At 36.7% G+C, this 20342-nt stretch overlaps 1 protein-coding gene across 5 annotated transcripts in view; it reads right to left on the bottom strand.

Moving 5' to 3' along the window:
* Nucleotides 1-250: 250 nt before the first annotated feature.
* Nucleotides 251-20342, bottom strand: part of LOC123531552 (uncharacterized) — a 61568-nt gene continuing 41476 nt past the window's right edge. For 2 of the 5 annotated variants that reach the window (XM_045312616.2, XM_045312613.2), the window contains exon 2: nucleotides 251-2491. In XM_045312616.2, the coding sequence (XP_045168551.2) occupies nucleotides 507-2438 (1932 nt within the window). In that variant the 5' untranslated portion in view covers nucleotides 2439-2491 and the 3' untranslated portion in view covers nucleotides 251-506. Of the gene's footprint in view, nucleotides 2492-9418; nucleotides 9747-12405; nucleotides 12572-18369; nucleotides 18464-20342 lie in introns of those variants that run through there. The other 3 variants (XM_053518419.1, XM_053518418.1, XM_045312612.2) reach the window with 3 other exon arrangements.

The raw sequence follows: 20342 nt of genomic DNA, 5'->3' as shown, positions 1-20342 counted from the left end.
CGAACTAGACTGATGTCGTCATTAATGAAATATTCTAATATGCTATTAAAATAGTTTGCAATATTAATTCATTTAATTAGTTAGATATTAACTGTTAGCCTGCTGGCGGAAAGCGATTCTGCCTTTGCGACCAGAGCAGACCACATCCGTGCAGTCTGACCATGGTCTGCACTGGTTGCCATTCAATCAGTATCTTTTTGGTAAGCACCCATTTTAACAGTCTGGTACTGTCTAAATATTGAAAAATATAGAAATTTAGCAGGGTAAAGGTTAAAAACATTGTCTTGGCCTCATATGTCTCTGACAATTTTAAGGAGATACTTTTTGAGACCATATCAAAACTTTGTGTGAAGTAAATTATTATCAGTTAAGGCTATTGCCACCGTATTTAGTAAATAACGCTTCAGTTATAACCTGCCTAGATGAAATTTGTTAATGCTTTGTAATAGTTCTTTTGAAAGGCACTTGTTAAAGCTTCGTTTGACAGATTCATTATTAGAGTTTTGTCAACGACAGAAACAGTATGGCCTGAGTGCTGGATAAGACTTTTCCACGCATTTTGGTGCATCATTATAACTATTTAACCTGCTTATTTCTTTTTCCCGAGCTGATATGTGCCCTGTTTTAACATTCATTAAAGCACTTGCTTCAAACACTGCCGAACCAGGGACAGTTTCAAAGGTTACAAGGTAGTGAACAAATACAGGATCCAGCGTATCGCTAAGATCCGCTACACGGCCATCGCGGTCGGCACTTCGCTTAAATTTTAGTACGTTAGTGTCAGTTTCTAGCGAAGCCGCTTTTAAAATTTTCTGTAAAGATAGGCTATAACACTGAGAAGTAAAATCTTCTAACATTTCATTAATAACTGATAAAATCTTCTGTGCTGATGCTATTATATTAGGATGAGAAACGGAAACAGACTGTGTTTTCAGGCATGCACACCAGTGTGCGTCAATTCCAGCATCTGAACATGTCCGTGTTTCCGGTATTGGAGAGAATAGTGAATAAACAGACCTTTCAGTTTCTTCACCTTTTTCATCAATTATTTCTAAAAGAGTCTTATGGATGTCAGAGGGAACTACAAGGCGCTTTGTATTTTCAACAAGAGCTTTATATTTAACAGGAAATTTTGTCCTGAACCTTTTTGGAGCATACACTCCAAAGTAAGGCATTCTTTCTTCCAACTTTCCTTGTTCCGTCATTCTAAATGAGCCATAACGAAGGCCATGATCACTCATGACAATCACAAATGTATTTTCTAAAATGTTATGATTTTTTAGATATTTTAGAAATTGAACGTTATGCTTGTCTATAAGCATTAAATCTCTATTGTTGTTATGACTATACTCGGATATGAAGCCGGCTGAAAAGAAGTTGTTTGCTTTGTTTGTCTCTAAGCCTTCTTTAAGCCAGTCCAGATATATTTTATAGCTTATCTTTGATCCAAAACAGTACTGATTTTTAAACAAAAATGAAAAGATGGATTTTGACTGAGCTGAAGCCAAGTAAAAGGGTCGCATGTAATGAATAACAGGTTGGGTCTTGAATCCGAGGAGCCTCAGATTGAATGCACTGCTTTCTGGGGTGTCCTCAGCCCACTGAGTTACGTACCCCTTCTTTTCATATCGCTTCCAAATGAATTCAAGAAGTTCATCAACGTATCTAGCACCCGCCTTTCCTCGTCTAGTTTCCGGTATTTCTGTTTCCCGTTTTCCTGTAAGAAGTGGCATTAACGCTTGAGTGGTACCATCTCCGACAATGTTGTAACCTTCTAGCAGGGAACCACCAAGAACTTCCGTGAAGTATTTATGAGTCTTCGGTAGCAAACGCATGTACATATGACGGGATACAGAATCCAATCCAAGCATCAGAACGTTAAAGTTTTCTGATCTTGGTGAATAGTCACGTGACATTCTCGAAGGCTGTGGTGCGATGCACGCGTGCATATTGGAGTATTTGTTTCCATTTGACGCTGTACATGAGACTTTAAATGCATCTGACACAAGCGTGCTTCCATTCAACATGGGATAATGTGGATCTAAGATTTTAAATTCTTCGTTTTCATTAACAATTGGTTGATATGAACACTTTATTTCGCCGTGTTTTTTCACAGCGGACAAAGAAATATAAAATCTCCCATTCCCGGTGTAAACCCAGTCTGGTTCCTTTGAGCATCTGACTTGGTCTACAAATGTAATATGATTTTCAATTTCTGTGTTCCACAGTGGCAAGTTCGGATGAACACAACTCTGGTTTCGTTTTCCTACCAAGTTATTGTCATTCGCAGTGAGGAGCCATTGGTTGTCCAAGAGATAGTTCTGAATTAATGTCTGTCTCTCTGACTCTCTAGTGTATGAAGTGATTGATATCCAAGTCACCACAAGTAAGAGTAGTAAAGCTACACGTCTGTTTCGTCTAAAATGAAAATACCTCATAGCTTAACAGTCCTCTAGACAACACTTTTTAATTTGTTGTGGTGACTTCCTCCCTGAAATAGAAAGTATTTGAATGATGATGATACATTTTGTAATAATAACTAGACGGGTGTTTTTCACGTACAGACATACATCCCCTGCCCCTGAAATGCACTCGCATATCTTATTTTATATGCGAAAAAAAATTTGAGCCCCCGCTTTATGTGTTAATTTGCTAAAAACATAGGAAAATTAGGATCTATTTGTGTGTTTTTCCTATCCAAGAGCAATGGAATGCGAGTTGGGACATGCCAGTTGCTGTTTGTCAGCTGCTATTTACTAGAAGCTATTTGTCATATGTTCATTGCCATTTGACAGTTGCTAATAACTATTTGTTGATCGCGAGTTCACATATGTCAGTTACCGATTGTTAAGTTGCTCACTGTAAATTCACTAATTCTATTTGCCAATTTCTCATTATTTTACCAACAACTCATTGCTTATTTGCCAAGTGCCATTTAATATTGCTTATTCACTAACTGCTGTTTTCTTACTACCATTTGTCAATTGTCAATTCGTATTTACTTGCCATGTCGCTGTCATTTTTACAGGTCATATCAATTAAGTGTTTTGTTTTATTGTTTAAGTAAAATTTGTTTTAATATAGGAACAAACATGATAAATATAAAGGTGCAAACATGAACGAGAAGTTTCAAGTGTTGTCAGTGGACACTATTCTTGAGGCTTTTTTGTGCATGACAAGTTTCAAGTGTTCTGTTATGAAATGTTAAGGTAGTATAATGATAAGGGGCGAATTCAGCTTAGAATATCGTAACTCCCAAAATCTAGTTTTTAATGACAGAAGGAAAGCCAGACAGGTAGTGTGCAGTCATAGTCATTCTTTAAATAGCTCTCGGCTAATACTTCTAACACGGTCTAACATGCACGTCTACTCTCACCCCCCCACCTCCTCAGTAGCTGACAGTAGCTGTCAGGCAAGTAGTTATTTGCAAATGAGCAGTTGCCAAATTATAATTAGAAAAGGAGCAAATGGCAGTGTTGGTAGCTGGCAAATGAGCAACTTGCAAGTAACATTCGGCAAATGAGCAATTGGCAAGTTACATTAAGCAAATGTGTAGCTGGCAATAAATATTGGCAAATGGCAACTGACAATAGACAAATTAAATTAAACCATGGCATGCTTCCGTTACCAATGATAACACAATAAAGCGCCAGCGCTTATATCTATTGTGGTCCTTATAGTATTGGTGGCATGACATAGAGAGGCAAACTTAAAAGACACTGAAATAAAACTTTGATAACATCACAATTAATTTGCATATCACATGTGAACTTAGAAATGTAATTATCACAGCTAATTGAATTCAATTTGTAGAGACAAGAATCTAGTGGACAAATTTAACAGAAAAAAAAATGCAGTATGGCATGAACTCACATTCGGCAATTAGTAATAACATTTGACAAAAGGCAATTAGTAAATGGCAAATATTATTCAACATTAAACAATTTGCAAATGACAGCTGGCATGTCTCAACCCGCAATCCTATACATGGTAGAATATTTTGACCGATTTTCCGCTCTCTTGCCAATATGCAAGTTCTGATATCATCGTTTCAAGTAATATCGTATCACGAGGATATTTATTTGGACATGTCTCGGATAACAACATATGAGCTGCGCCACGAGGAAACCAACATAGTGCGTTTGCGACCAGCATGGATCCAGACCAGACTGCGCATCCGCACAGTCTGGTCAGTATCCATGCTGATTGCTTTCAAAGCCTATTGCAATTAGAGAAACCGTTAGCGAACAGCTTGGATCCTGACAAGACTGCGCAAACTATGTTGGTTTTCTAATGGCGCGGCTCATATGAGGATGAAGGCGTTGGACATTAGTTTAACCTTGTGTCAAATGTATGAATTTATCTGGAGATAAACGTTAGTAAGATTTGATAGTTATATTTGTTAGCCCTAATAAAGTGTTACCAGAAGAAATTGCTCACTCTTACCATCACCCCCATACCCCAACCCAGCCTTAAATCCATCAGTGAGTCTATCAGTGATACTTTTAAATTACAGGTTTTTTTATGACATATAGAAAGACAGAGGGCAATGTGCGCGTGTGCGCATGTCCGTCCGTCCGTCAAAATTTTGTTGTCGTACAATGTGCGCGTGTGCGCATGTCCGTCCGTCCGTCAAAATTTTGTTGTCGTACATTGTGAAACTACTATATGCTTGCCTAAGTGAGATGAATTCCTGGATCATGACCCTTGCCCAACCCCCTCAGCCAAATATGACATATGACCTTTCAGATAGAGATCCTATGCTTGCTTGGGGATAATCAATCTCTCTGAGGCAAGCATAAAGTATTTTCCACCGTAATAATCTGACAAACGGACGGACGGAAGGACATACGGACACACGCACGCACGCATATTGCCTTGTATTCATATGGCATCGTTTACACATCGTATCACCGATGGACTCACTGATGAACTCATTGATGGATTGAAAGTTGGGGGTGGGTGGGGGTCAGGTCTAGCAACACTTGGTTGGGACTATATCATAACTATTCACAACTATTACGAGTACTATTATCATTCCGGTAAAAACGGCGACAATGACTGCGTAAATTTTCACGAAAGGGAAAATTGGACAATATACTTATTTGAGTGCAAAATGATTTCATAATTAATATAACAAGAGGGTCAAGATGGCCCTAGGTCGCTCACCTAAGTAACACACCTTAAAAGTGTAAACATGTTTGACCTAGTGATTTAATGGAGACAAATATTCTGACCAATTTTCATTAGGATTGGGTCAAAAATGTGGCCTCTTGAGTGTAAACAAGCATTTTCTTAGATTTGACCTAGTGACCTTGTTTTTTGGCCCCACAAGAACCCGATCTGTACTTGTCCAGATTTCATAAAAACAAACATTCTGACAAGTTTCGGGAAGATTGGAGCAAAAACGTGGCCTCTAGAGTGAATACAAGCTTTTCCTTTGACTTGACCTAGTGACCCAGTTTTTGACCCCATCTGACCAAGATTCGAAATCGCCCAAGACTTTATGATAACAAACATTCTGACCAAGTTTTATGAAGATAGAATAAAAAAATGTAGCACCTAGAGTGTAAACAAGCTTATTCTTTTATTTGACCTGGTGACCTAGTTTTTGACTCCACGTGACCAAGATAAAATTCATTTGAGATTTTATGCAGACAAACATTCTGACAAAGTTTCATGCACATCAAATGAAAAATGCAGCCCTTACTGCATACACAAGGTTTTTCTTTGATTTTAACAGGTGACCTAGTTTTTTAACCCAGATGACACAGATTCAAAACTGGGCTAAAATCATCAAGATAAACATTTTGACCAAGTTCCATGAAGATAGGTCATAAATGTAACCTCTAGAGTGTTTTTCCTAGACCTAGAGGTCATCAATACAAACATTCTGACCAATTCTCATGAGTTTCAAACTTAAACCGTGAACCCTAGAGTGTTAACAGATTTTCAATTGATCTGGCCTATTAACCTAGATTTTGATCCTAAATGATCCAGTTTCGACCTTGATCTAGAGATCATCAAGACAAACATTCTGACCAAGTTTCATAAAGATTGAGTCACAACTGTAGCCTCTAGAGTGTTCACAAGCTTTTCCTTTGATTTGACCGGTTGTCCTAGTTTTTGACCCCACATGACCCAGATTCGAACGTCACCTAGAGATCACCAAGACAAACATTCTGACTATGGCCTCTAGAGTGTTCACAAGTGTTTCCTTTGATCTGGCATACTGACCTAGTTTTTGACCCAACATGACTTAGTTTCAAACTTAACATCGAGATCATCAAGACAAACAATCTGGCCAAGTTTCGTAAAGACTGAGTCACAACTGTGGCCTGGAGAGTGTTCACAAGCTTTTCCTTTAATTTGGCCGGGTGATCTAGTTTTTGACCCCATATGACCCAGATTCGAACTTGACCTAGAGGTCATCAAGACAAATACTACTTCCAGATTTTCCTTTGATCTGGCCTATAAACCTAGTTTTTGACCCTACATGACCAAGTTTCGAACTTGATCTAGAGATTATCAAGACAAACATTCTGACCAGTTTCATAAAGATTGAGTCACAACTGTAGCCTCTAGAGTTTTTATAAGTTTTTCCTTTGATTTGACTGGGTGACCTAGTTTTTGTTCCCACTTGACCCAGATTCGAACGTGACCTAGAAATTATCAAGACTAACATTCTGACCAAGTTTCATAAAGACTGAATCATAACTGTGGCATCTAGAGTGTTATCAAGATTTTCCTTTCATCTGGCGTACTGACCTGGTTTTTAATCCTACATGACCCAGTTTCAAACTTGACCTAGAGATCATCAAGACAAACTTTGTAAAGATTGAATCACAACTGTGGCCTGGAGAGTGTTCACAAGCTTTCCCTTTAATTTGACCGGGTGACCTAGTTTTTGACCCCACATGACCTAGATTCGAACTTGACCTAGAGGTCATCAAGACAAATATTCCTTCCAGTTATCAAGAGTTTCAAGCTTAAATGGTAGTTTCTAGAGTGTTAACAAAATTTTACTTTGATCTGGCCTATTAACCTAGTTTTTCACCCTATATGACCCAGTTTCAAATGTGACCTAGAGATCATCAGGACAAACATTCTGATCAAGTTTCACAGAGACTGTTCACAACTGTGGCCTCTAGAGTGTTCATAAGCTTTTCCTTTGATCTGGCCTACTGACCTAGTTTTTAACCCCATATAAACCAGTTTCAAACCTGACATCAAGACAAACATTCTGACCAAGTTTCGTAAGGATTGAGTCACAACTTTGGTCTGGAGACTGTTCACAAGCTTTTCCTTTAATCTCTAATTTGACCGGTCGACCTAGTTTTTGATCTCACATAACCCAGGTTCGAACTTGACTTAGAAGTCATCACGACAAATATTCTGACTAATTCTCATGAGTTTCAAGCTTAAATTGTGGTTTCTACAGTGTTAACAAGATTTTCCTTTGATCTGGCCTCGTGACCTAGTTTTTGACTCACATTGACCCAGTTTCGAAACTGACCTAGAAATCAAGACAAATATTCTGACCAAGTTTCATAAAGACTGAGTCCCAACTGTGGCCTCGAGTGTTCACAAGCTTTTCCTTTGATTTGACCGAGTAACCTAGTATTTGAACCCACATGACCTAGAGTCAAACCTGACCGAGACATAACCAAGACAAACATTCTGACCAAGTTTCATAAAGATCGAGTCACATCTGTGGCCTCTGGGGTGTTCACAAGCACTTTTCTTTGATCATGCCTACTGACCTAGTTTTTGAACCCACATGACCTAGATTCAAACCTGACCGAGACATCACCAAGACAAACATTCTGACCAAGTTTCATAAAGATTGGGTCACAACTGTGGCCTCTAGAGTGTTCACAAGGCAAATGTTGACAGACGACGCACAATGGTCACAATAGCTCACCCTCAGGTGAACATAAAACATTATATGAATATGTGTGGTAATTGTCTAGTCGCCAAACGTCAGATCGCTTCGCCTTTTAGATCACATGATCTGAAAATGCGAAACCTTCGACAAACAAGCTTCAAAATGACGGATACGACAATGCTGAAATGATTTCCAGTTGCCTAATATTTCTTTCCTTACAAAACATCATTGTGACTAGTAAGTTTGCTAAAAAGTCTTATATTAATTCTATGGAAAGTTTTCCGAACGGAAATACAAATGTATCACTATTAAAGACGCGCCACAAAATTACTGTTTTCTTTTGTATTTCCATGATGGAACAGATTATAGATGCTTTGCACGAAGAAAATGAGATTAATGTCTAAATATATACTGAATTAATGTAGTTGTATACACAGTACTTGATGTATTTAAGAATAATTTGCACGAAGTTCATGTGGGAGGAAAAAGTATGTCACTAGGTCGTGGTTGGTCTTTAAGGTTAAAGAGACTGCGGGAAATCAACTTTTTAAGTTGGTGATTCGAAAGCTAAATGTTTCGGTAAGTTTTCGCGTCGAGTTTAGACAATTCTGTACTATATTTTCGTATGTTTCTCAAATTCTTATCTCAAATTCTATACTTCATTTCAACTATATTTCAAAGTCTGTAGTTGTTAAAATGAACGTTTTCAAGTGTAAAGAAAATACTATAAAAGCATTGAACAAATTTACGTTCCCAATACCATATAGCTGTCTCCTCTGATATCGATTCTATATGAACGTTTTATGTTTATGTGAGCGCGCCTACGAGAAAAACAGCTAACAAAGGACCACTGAAATCTTTTGTTGTGATGATCGATTGATGAATAGACTTTATTTTTGAACTTGAAAATAATCAGTATTGACATCTGATGGTAAAAATCATAAAAAAAACGTAAAATGATAACTATCTACACTGTAGAAACATTCACTATATTAATTGAATAATGTAGTTAGACATTAAACACATTGTCTCGGCACCTATATATGTCACTAGATACTTGCTATTTCTCATTTTCTGCATGCAAAGCATGCATACTTATAGTGGACGCAACTTGACCCCGATGGCTGACCTTTGCATTATAATACATAATGAGGCACAACCTATTGTTGAAAAGGAGTGTACGTAAAACACGAGCTGCACGAGAAAAAGGAAATATAATTTTGTGTAAATATAAATTAGTGTATTGGAAAGTTTTAATTGATCAAATGTAAGTATATATACTTTGATACTGCACTGTATACAAACTAATTCCATATAAATATACACGGCTACCCTAAGCACCCTTGATTTCTATAATGAAATAACCGATATGAATAATCAGCCTAAGGTCAACCATCGCGGTCAAGTTGCGTCTACTATACCATCATTGAAATAAAAAAGAATACAGTTATTTTGTAGTGCGTCTCTAATAATATTTAGAATTCTAATAAACTGTTCTAAAATGTTTAACAGATAAAGAAACGCGCTTACCTTTGACTAAACTATTTTTTTTTAATTCATCACTACATGTAATCCTAATAATAACTATTAGACACTATAAAATCCATGAAATACCGTTCTGTTCTTTTCATTCATGTAAAATGTTCAATAACTATGTAATGAATACCGTACAAGTTTAACTATACAAAAGTGTCGGTTTACAGCGTTCAGTTTGGTTGAGCGAAAAAAAACAAACAAAATCGTTCTGAGGCGTAGCGGAGGAACTAGGAGGAAGTATTTGTTTTTCGGTCAACCGAACTGATCGTTTAATGCCTGTTAAGTTTTCAGTTAAAAGACTACGGTACAGAATTACATGAACAGATTATTATGTAAGATTATACAAATTGTGTAAGTACACACAAAAATAAGTTTTGCTTGGCCTTCCCTCTCGAAAATATCGGGTATATCGCTTCGTGGCTGGACACATGCACATGTATGCATACCATTTATTGTCTTAATGGTCTTAAGCTAGTGACCTTTTTCCTCCTACATGAACTTCGTGAAAACTATTCTGATAAGGCCTAAAAAAATTCTTTGTTTCCGGTAACAAGCTCCAAAAAATTAGGGTAGGTAGGTCGGAATTTTTTTTTTTTTTGAATTTTTTTTTATTAAGGGAGACTTTTCAGAAAATATTTTTGTGTCAAAAAATGAATACAAACAAGGGGAAGGGGGTTATGCCTTTAGAGCATCAGTAAGTTGATTTTTAACATCACTAAGTATGTTTAAAGCATAAAAAGTGCAGTTTTGCAATTTTTTGTTAAAAAGTTGAAAAAAAAGTTCTCCAAGGCCATAAAAACATTTAGGGTCGGGCAAAAATTTAGGGTAGGTCGGGATACCGGAAACAAACAATTTTTTTACACCTAATATACAGCTATGGTGGATAATTTAGGCCCTCCATGAATTAATGTTTTTTTCACAACTTTATCTACAAAGTTATTCAGTCAATCTATTTTAAAAATAGTTTTAAAGACATTGAATAAACTAACATAGATACATGTTACTGTGCATACTGCTACAGTAATTTAAAAATACATTTTAACAGTAAACACATCGTCTTGGTCTTATATACGTTACTGTCAATTTGTAACAAGATACTTTTATTTCCCATTATATACGTTACTGTCAATTTGTAACAAGTTACTTGTATTTCTCATTATATACGTTACTGTCAATTTGTAACAAGATACTTGTATTTCTCATTTTATACGTTACTGTCAATTTGTAACAAGTTACTTGTATTTCTCATTATATACGTTACTGTCAATTTGTAACAAGATACTTGTATTTCTCATTATATACGTTACTGTCAATTTGTAACAAGATACTTGTATTTCTCATTATTATCAGGCAAATCATGAAACATTACCATCACAGAAACATAAAAGAATGCAGTTATTTTGTGGCGCGTCTTTAGAATGGTAAACAACACATTTTTTTACGAAGAGGGTGACTTTATTTTAAGTCAAACTGATCTCGGTGGTTGGACAAAAGAGAATGTATTTGATATTGAAACCGATCTGATATTTAGTCAAAACATCATAATATTTCCAAGAGCGACATATCTGCAAGCGACCAGACTAAGCGGCAATTGACAGTTGACAGTTACGGAGCAGAACAATGAGAAACAAACACCGTATGGGGAAGTGTAGCCTAGGATACCTGGGTGAAGTGGCAAAATGACAAAGTGCTAAAGTTCCACCACTGTCAAATGAATTGACAGCTCACGATCTGAATTACTGGATGTGCCGATATATTGTAGAGATATGGACTTTTCATATTTATATTACAGCTTAAATTTGTCGTTTACCAATTAGAATATCTGTTTTCCCGGCATCGAAGACCGGGGAAGCATATGATGTTTAAAATGTTCTACCGTCCGTCATCTGGTCATGCCGCGACTTGAAACGCAACTCGGTATTACACCATTAACATGAGCAGCGAGGAATTTTCCAACATAAATGAATATTTCCAAATCAGTAGAATTTTTATGCTCTCCGAACGAGAAGCATAATTATAGTCGCCGCTTCGTCCGTCCGCCCGACCGGTTGTCCGTCCGTCCCGCAATTCTTGTCCGGAGTATTTCTCAGCAACCACTGGTTGGAATTTAGTGACACTTTATAGGATTATTCACTATCAATAGGAGATAGCGCATATTGTCTTCGTGTTCCGGTCGGATGATTATTCACCAAGTTATTGCTCTTTTATAATTCAATTGTAGTATCACTGTCAGTATACTATAGAACAATTCTTGTCCGGAGTATTCGTCAGCAAGCACTGGTTGAAATTTAACAAAACTTCATGGCCAGTACATAATTTGGCCAAGTTCGATAACCAGCTAGATTGCCTTAGAGGCTCTTGAGTTATAGACCTTGAATAACTAAAACTTGCAAAAATCTACATTGTCCGCTCGCCAAGTTCTTATCCAGTGTTCACCACTCTAAGTCAAAATGTTTATGGGCATAATATCTCGGACAAGTTTGATAACCAGTTTGATACTCCCAGCCACTCTCGAGTAACGGTCCTTGTATTACTTGAAATTGCGAATATTTACAGTGTGCACTTAATGACTTCAGCAGCTCTTATCCAGTGTTTACCAAACTTTGAATGTTTATAGGTATATTATCAATATATTATATCAAAGGGCGATAACTGGGTAAATAGTCTGTTGACTTTTTCTCTAATATCTGTGTTTTGACATTTATTTTCAGTACACAAAAGCCTTTTACAGGGGATTGGTGACTAAACTTAATTTAATTCATTATTTGACACATGTTTATATCTTTTGCTAATAGCATTACTTTTTTCTGTATCAATAATTCCTTTTTTTTGTAAATCGTTTTAATGAAAACTGTGCAATTTTGGTGACTTATAGGCCCGTTGGGCCGGGTGTAATTATTTTATGTACATGTATATTACTATATATATATACGATATACACATGTCACAATAATAAACTATTTACTTACTAACTTACTTACTTAGTCTTTGTTGCTATGGCATTATAACCGTTGAATTAGTCGATATTAACTATTAATCGGCGGGGTTACGTTTCGAGGGGCAACATTCGGCATGGCGACGTTTGGCGGATGACATTCGGTAGGGCGACATTCTGCGGGGCGACGTTCGGCGAGCCGCCATAACGACGTTTGTCGTTCTGTCGACAGAACGAAATAACGAAAGGGCATTTATGTGCATCTGTTCACAACGAAGAACTGACCCTGAGGACTATGTATGGGAAAATACAAGAGTGAACTAAGTGTTGACTGAAAAAGGGCAATATTTATTTTGCCGAACAATACCTTAACAAAATATATATTTTTTTCACATATCTGGGCGAAAAATACCGCAGAACAATACCTTAACAAATATATATTTTCACATATCTGGGCGAAAAATACCGCCCTTTAAGGGCGCATTCCCACTGACTTTTTGAAAAGTGGGTGCATGTACCCACATACTTTAGAAAATGTGGGTACATGATAAAAAAGTTGGGTACAAACCATACAAATTGAAAAAAATGTTCCAACTGAAACAAAATTATAAAGAAGTATATGGGAAGTGACACTTTTATTCAGCCTGTGTTAATGACAGTGGTTTGTTTTACATATGCACCACAGGGACACAGCTAAATGTCACTTCTCCATATAGAAAAGTGGAGAGACTTCTAGTTGAAAAATAGAAATTTATGAACATCATTTCTAACTCAGTATACGCACCCCCCCCCCTCCCCCGCCACAGCAATTTGAAAAGATGGCTATAATTTTCTTGTTTCAATATGGATAAAAACTATTGATGTTACCATTCATTTTCTTAGATACATCATTTTCCATGCAAAGAGTTTTTCTTTATTCCATAACTCTGAAAAAAAAACCCGTTTTCAAAAATTCAAGCAGACGCTGATAAGTATCACCCGCCGAGTTTTTATAACATTTTTTTGCTGCTATATCTTGCTGCAACATTATAGCAACAAAAAAAATGTTATAAAATAAAAACTCGGCGGGTAATACTTATTTAGCATGAGCAGTATCGGACTCGAATAAAAATGAAAAACTGCCCGATGAAAGTCAGTCCGCAACCGGTCATTTTGTAAATATTAATAAACAAGCAGCTTACGAGTCTTTCTTTTACAATGGAGACCAAATAATTGTGTAGTGGATGCCAGCTGACCGCGTAATTATTCAACAACTTGTTGAAACAAGAGGACCATGATGGTCCTGAATCGCTCACCTCTTCCCACATGATCCAGTTTTGAGTATGACGTCGTTTTTTCTATTATTTGACATAGTGACCTAGTTTTTGAGCTCATGTGACCCAGTTTTGAACTTGACCTAGATATTATCAAGATAAAAATTCTGACCAATTTTCATGAAGATCCATTGAAAAAAATGGTCTCTAGAGAGGTCACAAGGTTTTTCTATTATTTGACCTATTGACCTAGTTTTTTAAGGCACGTGACCAAGTTTCAAACTTGACCTAGATATCATCAAGGTGAACATTCTGACCAATTTTCATGAAGATCCATTCAAAGGTATGGCTTCTAGAGAGGTCACAAGGTTTTTCTATTTCAAGACCTACTGACCTAGTTTTTAATCGCAGTTGACCCAGTTTCAAACTAGACTAGATATCATCAAGATAAACATTCAGACCAACTTTCATACAGATCCCATGAAAAATATGGCCTCTAGAGAGGTCACAATGTTTTTTCATTATTTGACCTATTGACCTACTTTTTGATGGCACGTGACCCACTTTCGAAACTGACCTAGATATTATCAAGATGAACATTCTGACCAATTTTTATGGAGATCCATTCACAAGTATGGCCTCTAGAGAGGTCAAAAGGTTTTTCTATTTTTAGACCTACTGACCTAGTTTTTGACCGCACATGACCCTGTTTCAAACGTGACCTAGATATCACCAAGATGAACATTCAGACCAACTTTCATGAAGATCCATTGAAAAATATGGCCTTTAGAGAGGTCACAAGGTTTTTCTATTATTTGACCTACTGACCTAGTTTTTGACGGCACGTGACCCAGTTTCAAACTTGACCTAGATATCATCAAGATGAACATTCAGACCAATTTTCATACAGATCCCATGGAAAATATGGCCTCTAGAGAGGTCACAAGGTTTTTCTATTATTTGACCTACTGACCTAGTTTTTGACGGCACATGACCCACTTTCGAAACTGACCTAGATATCATCAAGGTGAACATTCTGACCAATTTTCATGAAGATTTCATGAAATATATGGCCTCTAGAGAGGTCACAAGGTTTTCTATTTTTAGACCTACTTACCTAGTTTTTGACAGCACGTGACCCAGTTTCGAACTTGGCCTAGATATCATCAAGATGAACATTCAGACCAATTTTCATACAGATCCCATGAAAAATATGGCCTTTAGAGAGGTCACAAGGTTTTTCTATTATTTGACCTACTGACCTAGTTTTTGATGACACGTGACCCAGTTTCGAACTTGACCTAGATATCATCAAGGTGAACATTCTGACCAATTTTCATGAAGATCTTTTGAAATATATGGCCTCTAGAAAGGTCACAAGGTTTTTCTATTTTTAGACCTACTGACCTAGTTTTTGATGGCACGTGACCCAGTTTCGAACTTGTCCTAGATATCATTAAGGTGAACGTTCTAACCAATTTTCATGAAGATCTTGTGAAATATATGGCCTCTAGAGAGGTCACAAGGTTTTTCTATTTTTAGACCTACTGACCTAGTTTTTGAAGGCACGTGACCCAGTTTCGAACTTGACCTAGATATCATCAAGGTAAACATTCTGACCAATTTTTATGAAGATCCATTGAAAATTATGGCCTCTAGAGAGGTCACAAGGTTTTTCTATTTTTAGACCTACTGACCTAGTTTTTGAAGGCACGTGACCCAGTTTCGAACTTGACCTAGAATTTACCAAGATGAACATTCTGACCCATTTTCATAAAAATCCCTGAAAAATGTGACCTCTAGAGATGTCACAAGGAAAAGTTTACGCACGCACGCACGCACGCACGGACGGACGACGGACGCTGCGCGATCACAAAAGCTCACCTTGTCACTTCGTGACAGGTGAGCTAAAAACGTCCAAAATCGTTGTTTTAGCACTCGCACATGTTGACAATTGTCGGAAAGTGTCAAAGATGTAACTGCGTCGTTGATTGGCTGAATACTATCACGTCTAGTTTTACAAATTATTTGATTCGCTGTCACAGTCTCGCGAAAATCTCACAAGTACCTGGAGTAGGCGGAGCTTAAATTATGCCATCGGCATGTAAATTCAACTCGTCTTGACATGTAGCAAATTGTCAACAGTGTGTATTGCGGTAATTTGCGTGTACGGATCAAAAATAATGTCTGGTTACTTGAATTTCGGCTCTTTATCGACGAACAATGTATTTTCTGTCACATTTATTACGCGTGCATTGTACCCGTGGAATTTTAAAACTTGCGTGCAAGTGACTTTTTATGCGTGAATTACGCGGATTTTTGCGTGAATGGGAATGGCCCGGCCCCTTAACAAACAGATATGTTGTCATATCTGGGCAAAGTTACAGCCCAATACCATAACAAATATATATATTCACATATTAGGGCGGATAAAACCGCCGAAAGCATATCAAGAAAAGTAGATGAATTTACATAAGAGAAATCTTTGAGAGTTAGAAAATTGTCACTTGAAAGAGGAGGTGGAATGGGAGGTGGTGGAAAGATAAAACCAGAAATTAGCCAAAATAAAATTAAAAGAAAGAAGCGTGCTTTTCACTCTGGAATGTTTACGAAGAAGGAAGATGCCGTTTCCCGATTGGTACAACGGTATCACGTGATAAAAGCAACTCCCTGGTTGGCTTTTACCGTAGTACATAAATTAACATAATTCAGAATGGGACCAATTCGCCCAAATGTACAACAATGACATACATTATTTTATCTACCTATAAAATTCATTGATGTGCATCTGTTCACAACAAAGCACTGACCCTGAGGACTATATATGGGAAAATATAAGAGTGAACTAAGTGTTGACTGAAAAAGGGCAATAATTATTTTGCCGAACAATACCTTAACAAATATATATTTTCACATATCTGTGCGAAAACTACCGCCACGAAAGACCAGGGAACTAGTGACCTAGGATGCTGCCCAGGGGCATAAATCAGCCATCACAGTATCTTGTTACCTCAAGCACCTGAAATTCTATCCATAATACCTCAAACGACTAGATATAAAAACAAGAGGACCATAATGGTCCTGAATCGCTCACCTGTCCCCACATAACCCAGTTTTTAACTGAGTATGACGTCGTTTTATCTATTATTTGACATAATGACCTAGTTTTTGAGCTCATGTGACCCAGTTTTGAATCTGACCTAGATATCATCAAGATAAAAATTCTGACCAATTTTCATGAAGGTCCATTGAAAAATATGGCCTCTAGAGAGGTCACAAGTTTTTTCTGTTATTTGACCTAATGACCTAGTTTTTGAAGGCAAAAGACCCAGTTTTGAACATGACCTAGATATCATCAAGATGAACATTCTCACCAATTTTCATGAAGATCTCATGAAAAATATGGCCTCTAAGAGAGGTCACAAGGTTTTTCTATTTTTATACTTACTGACCTAGTTTTTGACCGCCCATGACCCAGTTTCGAATTTTACCTAGATATCATCAAGATGAACATTCTGACCAATTTTCATGAAGATCCATTACAAAATATGGCCTCTAGAGAGGTCACAAGGTTTTTCTATTTTTAGACCTACTTACCTAGTTTTTGACTGCAGTTGACCCGGTTTCGAACTTGACCTAGACATCATCAAGATAAACATTCAGACCAACTTTCATACAGATCCCTGAAAAATATGGCCTCTAAGAGAGGTCACAAGGTTTTTCTATTTTTATACTTACTGACCTAGTTTTTGACCGCCCGTGACCCAGTTTCAAACTTTACCTAGATATCATCAAGGTGAACATTCTGACCAATTTTCATGAAGATCCATTAAAAAATATGGCCTCTAGAGAGGTCACAAGGTTTTTTTATTATTTGACCTACTGACCTAGTTTTTGATGGCATGTAACCCAGTTTCAAACTTGATCTAGATATAATCAAGATGAACATTCTGACCAATTTTCATGAAGATCAATTAAAAAATGTGGCCTCTAGAGAGGTCACAAGGTTTTTCTACTTTTAGACCTACTGACCTAGTTTTTAATCGCAGTTGATCCAGTTTTGAATATGATCTAGATATCATCAAGATGAACATTCAGACCAACTTTCATACAGATCCCTGAAAAATATGGCCTCTAGAGAGGTCACAAGGTTTTTATTATTATTTGACCTACTGACCTAGTTTTTGTCGGCACGTGTCCCAGTTTCGGATTTGCCCTAGATATCATTAAGGTGAACATTATGACTAATTTTCATGAAGATCCATTGAAAAATATGGCCTCTAGAGAGGTCACAAGGTTTTTCTATTTTTAGACCTACTGACCTAGTTTTGGACCGCATGTGACCCAGTTTCAAACTTGACCTAGATATCATCAAGATGAACATTCTGACCAACTTTCATAAAGATCCCATGAAAAATGTGACCTCTAGGGTGGTCACAAGCAAAAGTTTACTGACGGACGGACGGACGCACGGACGCACGTTCTAACGAAACGGTATTTATGTGACACCCCCATTGTTCTCTCTATTGTTCTAACAGTCACATAAAAAGAAAAAGGTCACATAAACAGAACGGAATGAATGACATCAAAGAGAAAGTACCGTTATGCAGTCACTTAACCATCATTTCGCGGGCACGGACAGACGGACGGACGCACGGACAACGGACGCTGCATGATCACAAAAGCTCACCTTGTCACTTTGTGACATGTGAGCTAATGATTCCATCGTATCATGGCAAATATGCTGTATCAGTTACCTTTATTCCATTGGAAATATATCCAGAGCAACATCAGATCAATACAGCAACGAAGTACACAGACGCATATTCATAAAGTTATTGAAAGAGGAATGTCATCAGAACAGACGCCGTACCTTCCATTAGTTACCTGCCTAGAATAAATTAGACTCTTCCACGCGTTAAATACTACATATTAATCTGTATTCTATAATACAGATCAGTGTAACAGACTAAGAATAAATTAGTATAAACTAAAACCACTATCTCGCTCTAAGGTATTATCGATTTATTGGTAAAGGAGACTGACTTTAATTCTCCCAAGAACCTTTGCGCTACCTTCAATAATTAATTTAATGTCTGTCGCGAGTAAATCAATTATTCCCCTAAAACAAGAAATATATGATACAGGTCTTAGTACTTGACAGCATTCCAGTATATATTTGTCTGGTAAATGCCAGTTGTACGATGCCGAGTGGTCTCTCAGCTTCTTTCAAAAACCACAAAAATAAAAAAAATAAAATTTTTAGCGTGTAAAACATAACATTCTTTCGAGTTAGAATCAAAATAAATTTAGATGAAAACTAGCTTTAAAAAAGGATAACGACAGTTTCCATTTGATGACGTATAAATAACATTGTATGGGAAAAACATATGGATATAAAGTTAAATGCATACTTGTGAACGTTACTTTTCTAAATGTAGATACCGAGTCTGGCATGAAGATCCAAATATTCCGATATTAAATTCAGCAAAGCCAAATGTTAAATGTATATCTGCCTTTAATGTTCTAATAATGCATGACTACTTTCTCAGTAGAAATAATTATCAAGAAACTGTTCATGCATAAAAAAGCCATAAAATATATGGATATACATATAAGATACGTAATTGTGAACCTTATTTTTCTATTAGATACGGTGTTCCGTTAGAGCCAACGCTTGCTTCCTGTGAACGCGAAGCGCGAAGGTACGACGGTACGATGGCGAAGCGCGACAGTACGATGGGAATACCTATCTTCACACAAGTCTCGTTTTTCTCGAGGAAAAATATTAATACGTGTTTTTGTGGGAAAGCTCATTTATAAAATAATCCTCGGATTTCAATGTTCAGCCGTCATTTTCTGGCGAAATTCAAAGTCTCAAAAGAAAAGAAAAGACATTTATTTAAATGTTTTCATTTTCTGTTACATGACAACACGAATTCCGTAATATCGTAAGCTAACATAATGCTTTTTTACAGAAATGTTTTATATCTTTACAAGATGAACCTATAAAACAACACGATTTATATCAAAACCTTCATGTTTTGTTGCTTTCTATGGAGTAATATGCGAGATTTATTTCCATGTATTGCCCAAAGCAATATATTAAGAGCAATGCAAAATCTATGACAAAGAATTATTGATTTGTGCCATGAATAACACGACTAAAGCTAATGTAAGGGAGACAATCCAATTTGAAGGGAATTGCTTTAACACAGTCAATAATTCAGGGAGAGTATTCTCGAAAATTCTCGTTAAAAGCTGACCTTGCATATTATTATGTAAATAATTTCCGTATCAATTCAACAGAAAAAGTTTTCAAAGTTTTCAAAGTTTTTATTTTCATTAAACCAGAAGGTCATAGACCCATGTGGTACATAGTACGCTATATATACATGGCAACAGTGAACATTTAATTCATAGCACAATAAACAAATGATTCGTATAACAATTCCAACATCTTCAACAATTCATTCAACAGACAAGTTATGATGTATAAGTCTTACGACAAACCACTTGAAGCTATTGTGTTATACACTTACGGAAGTAAAAACACGTTACATTTACATTGCTATATTTTATCACTGGTAATTTTAAGTCTTTGGCGAGTTATGAAAATATGTTCTTTTTTTTTGTTTTTTTTTTTTTTTTTTCTGAAAGTTTAAACATCCAGTCTCCCAAATTTTTTTTTTTTTTTTTTGAAAGTTTAAACATCCAGTCTCCCACATTT

The sequence above is a fragment of the Mercenaria mercenaria genome, chromosome 11, assembly GCF_021730395.1.
Source record: "Mercenaria mercenaria strain notata chromosome 11, MADL_Memer_1, whole genome shotgun sequence".
Taxonomy (NCBI): Eukaryota; Metazoa; Mollusca; class Bivalvia; order Venerida; family Veneridae; genus Mercenaria; species Mercenaria mercenaria.
Note: the sequence above shows the minus strand (reverse complement) of the source record. Positions and strands in the feature narration are given on the sequence as shown.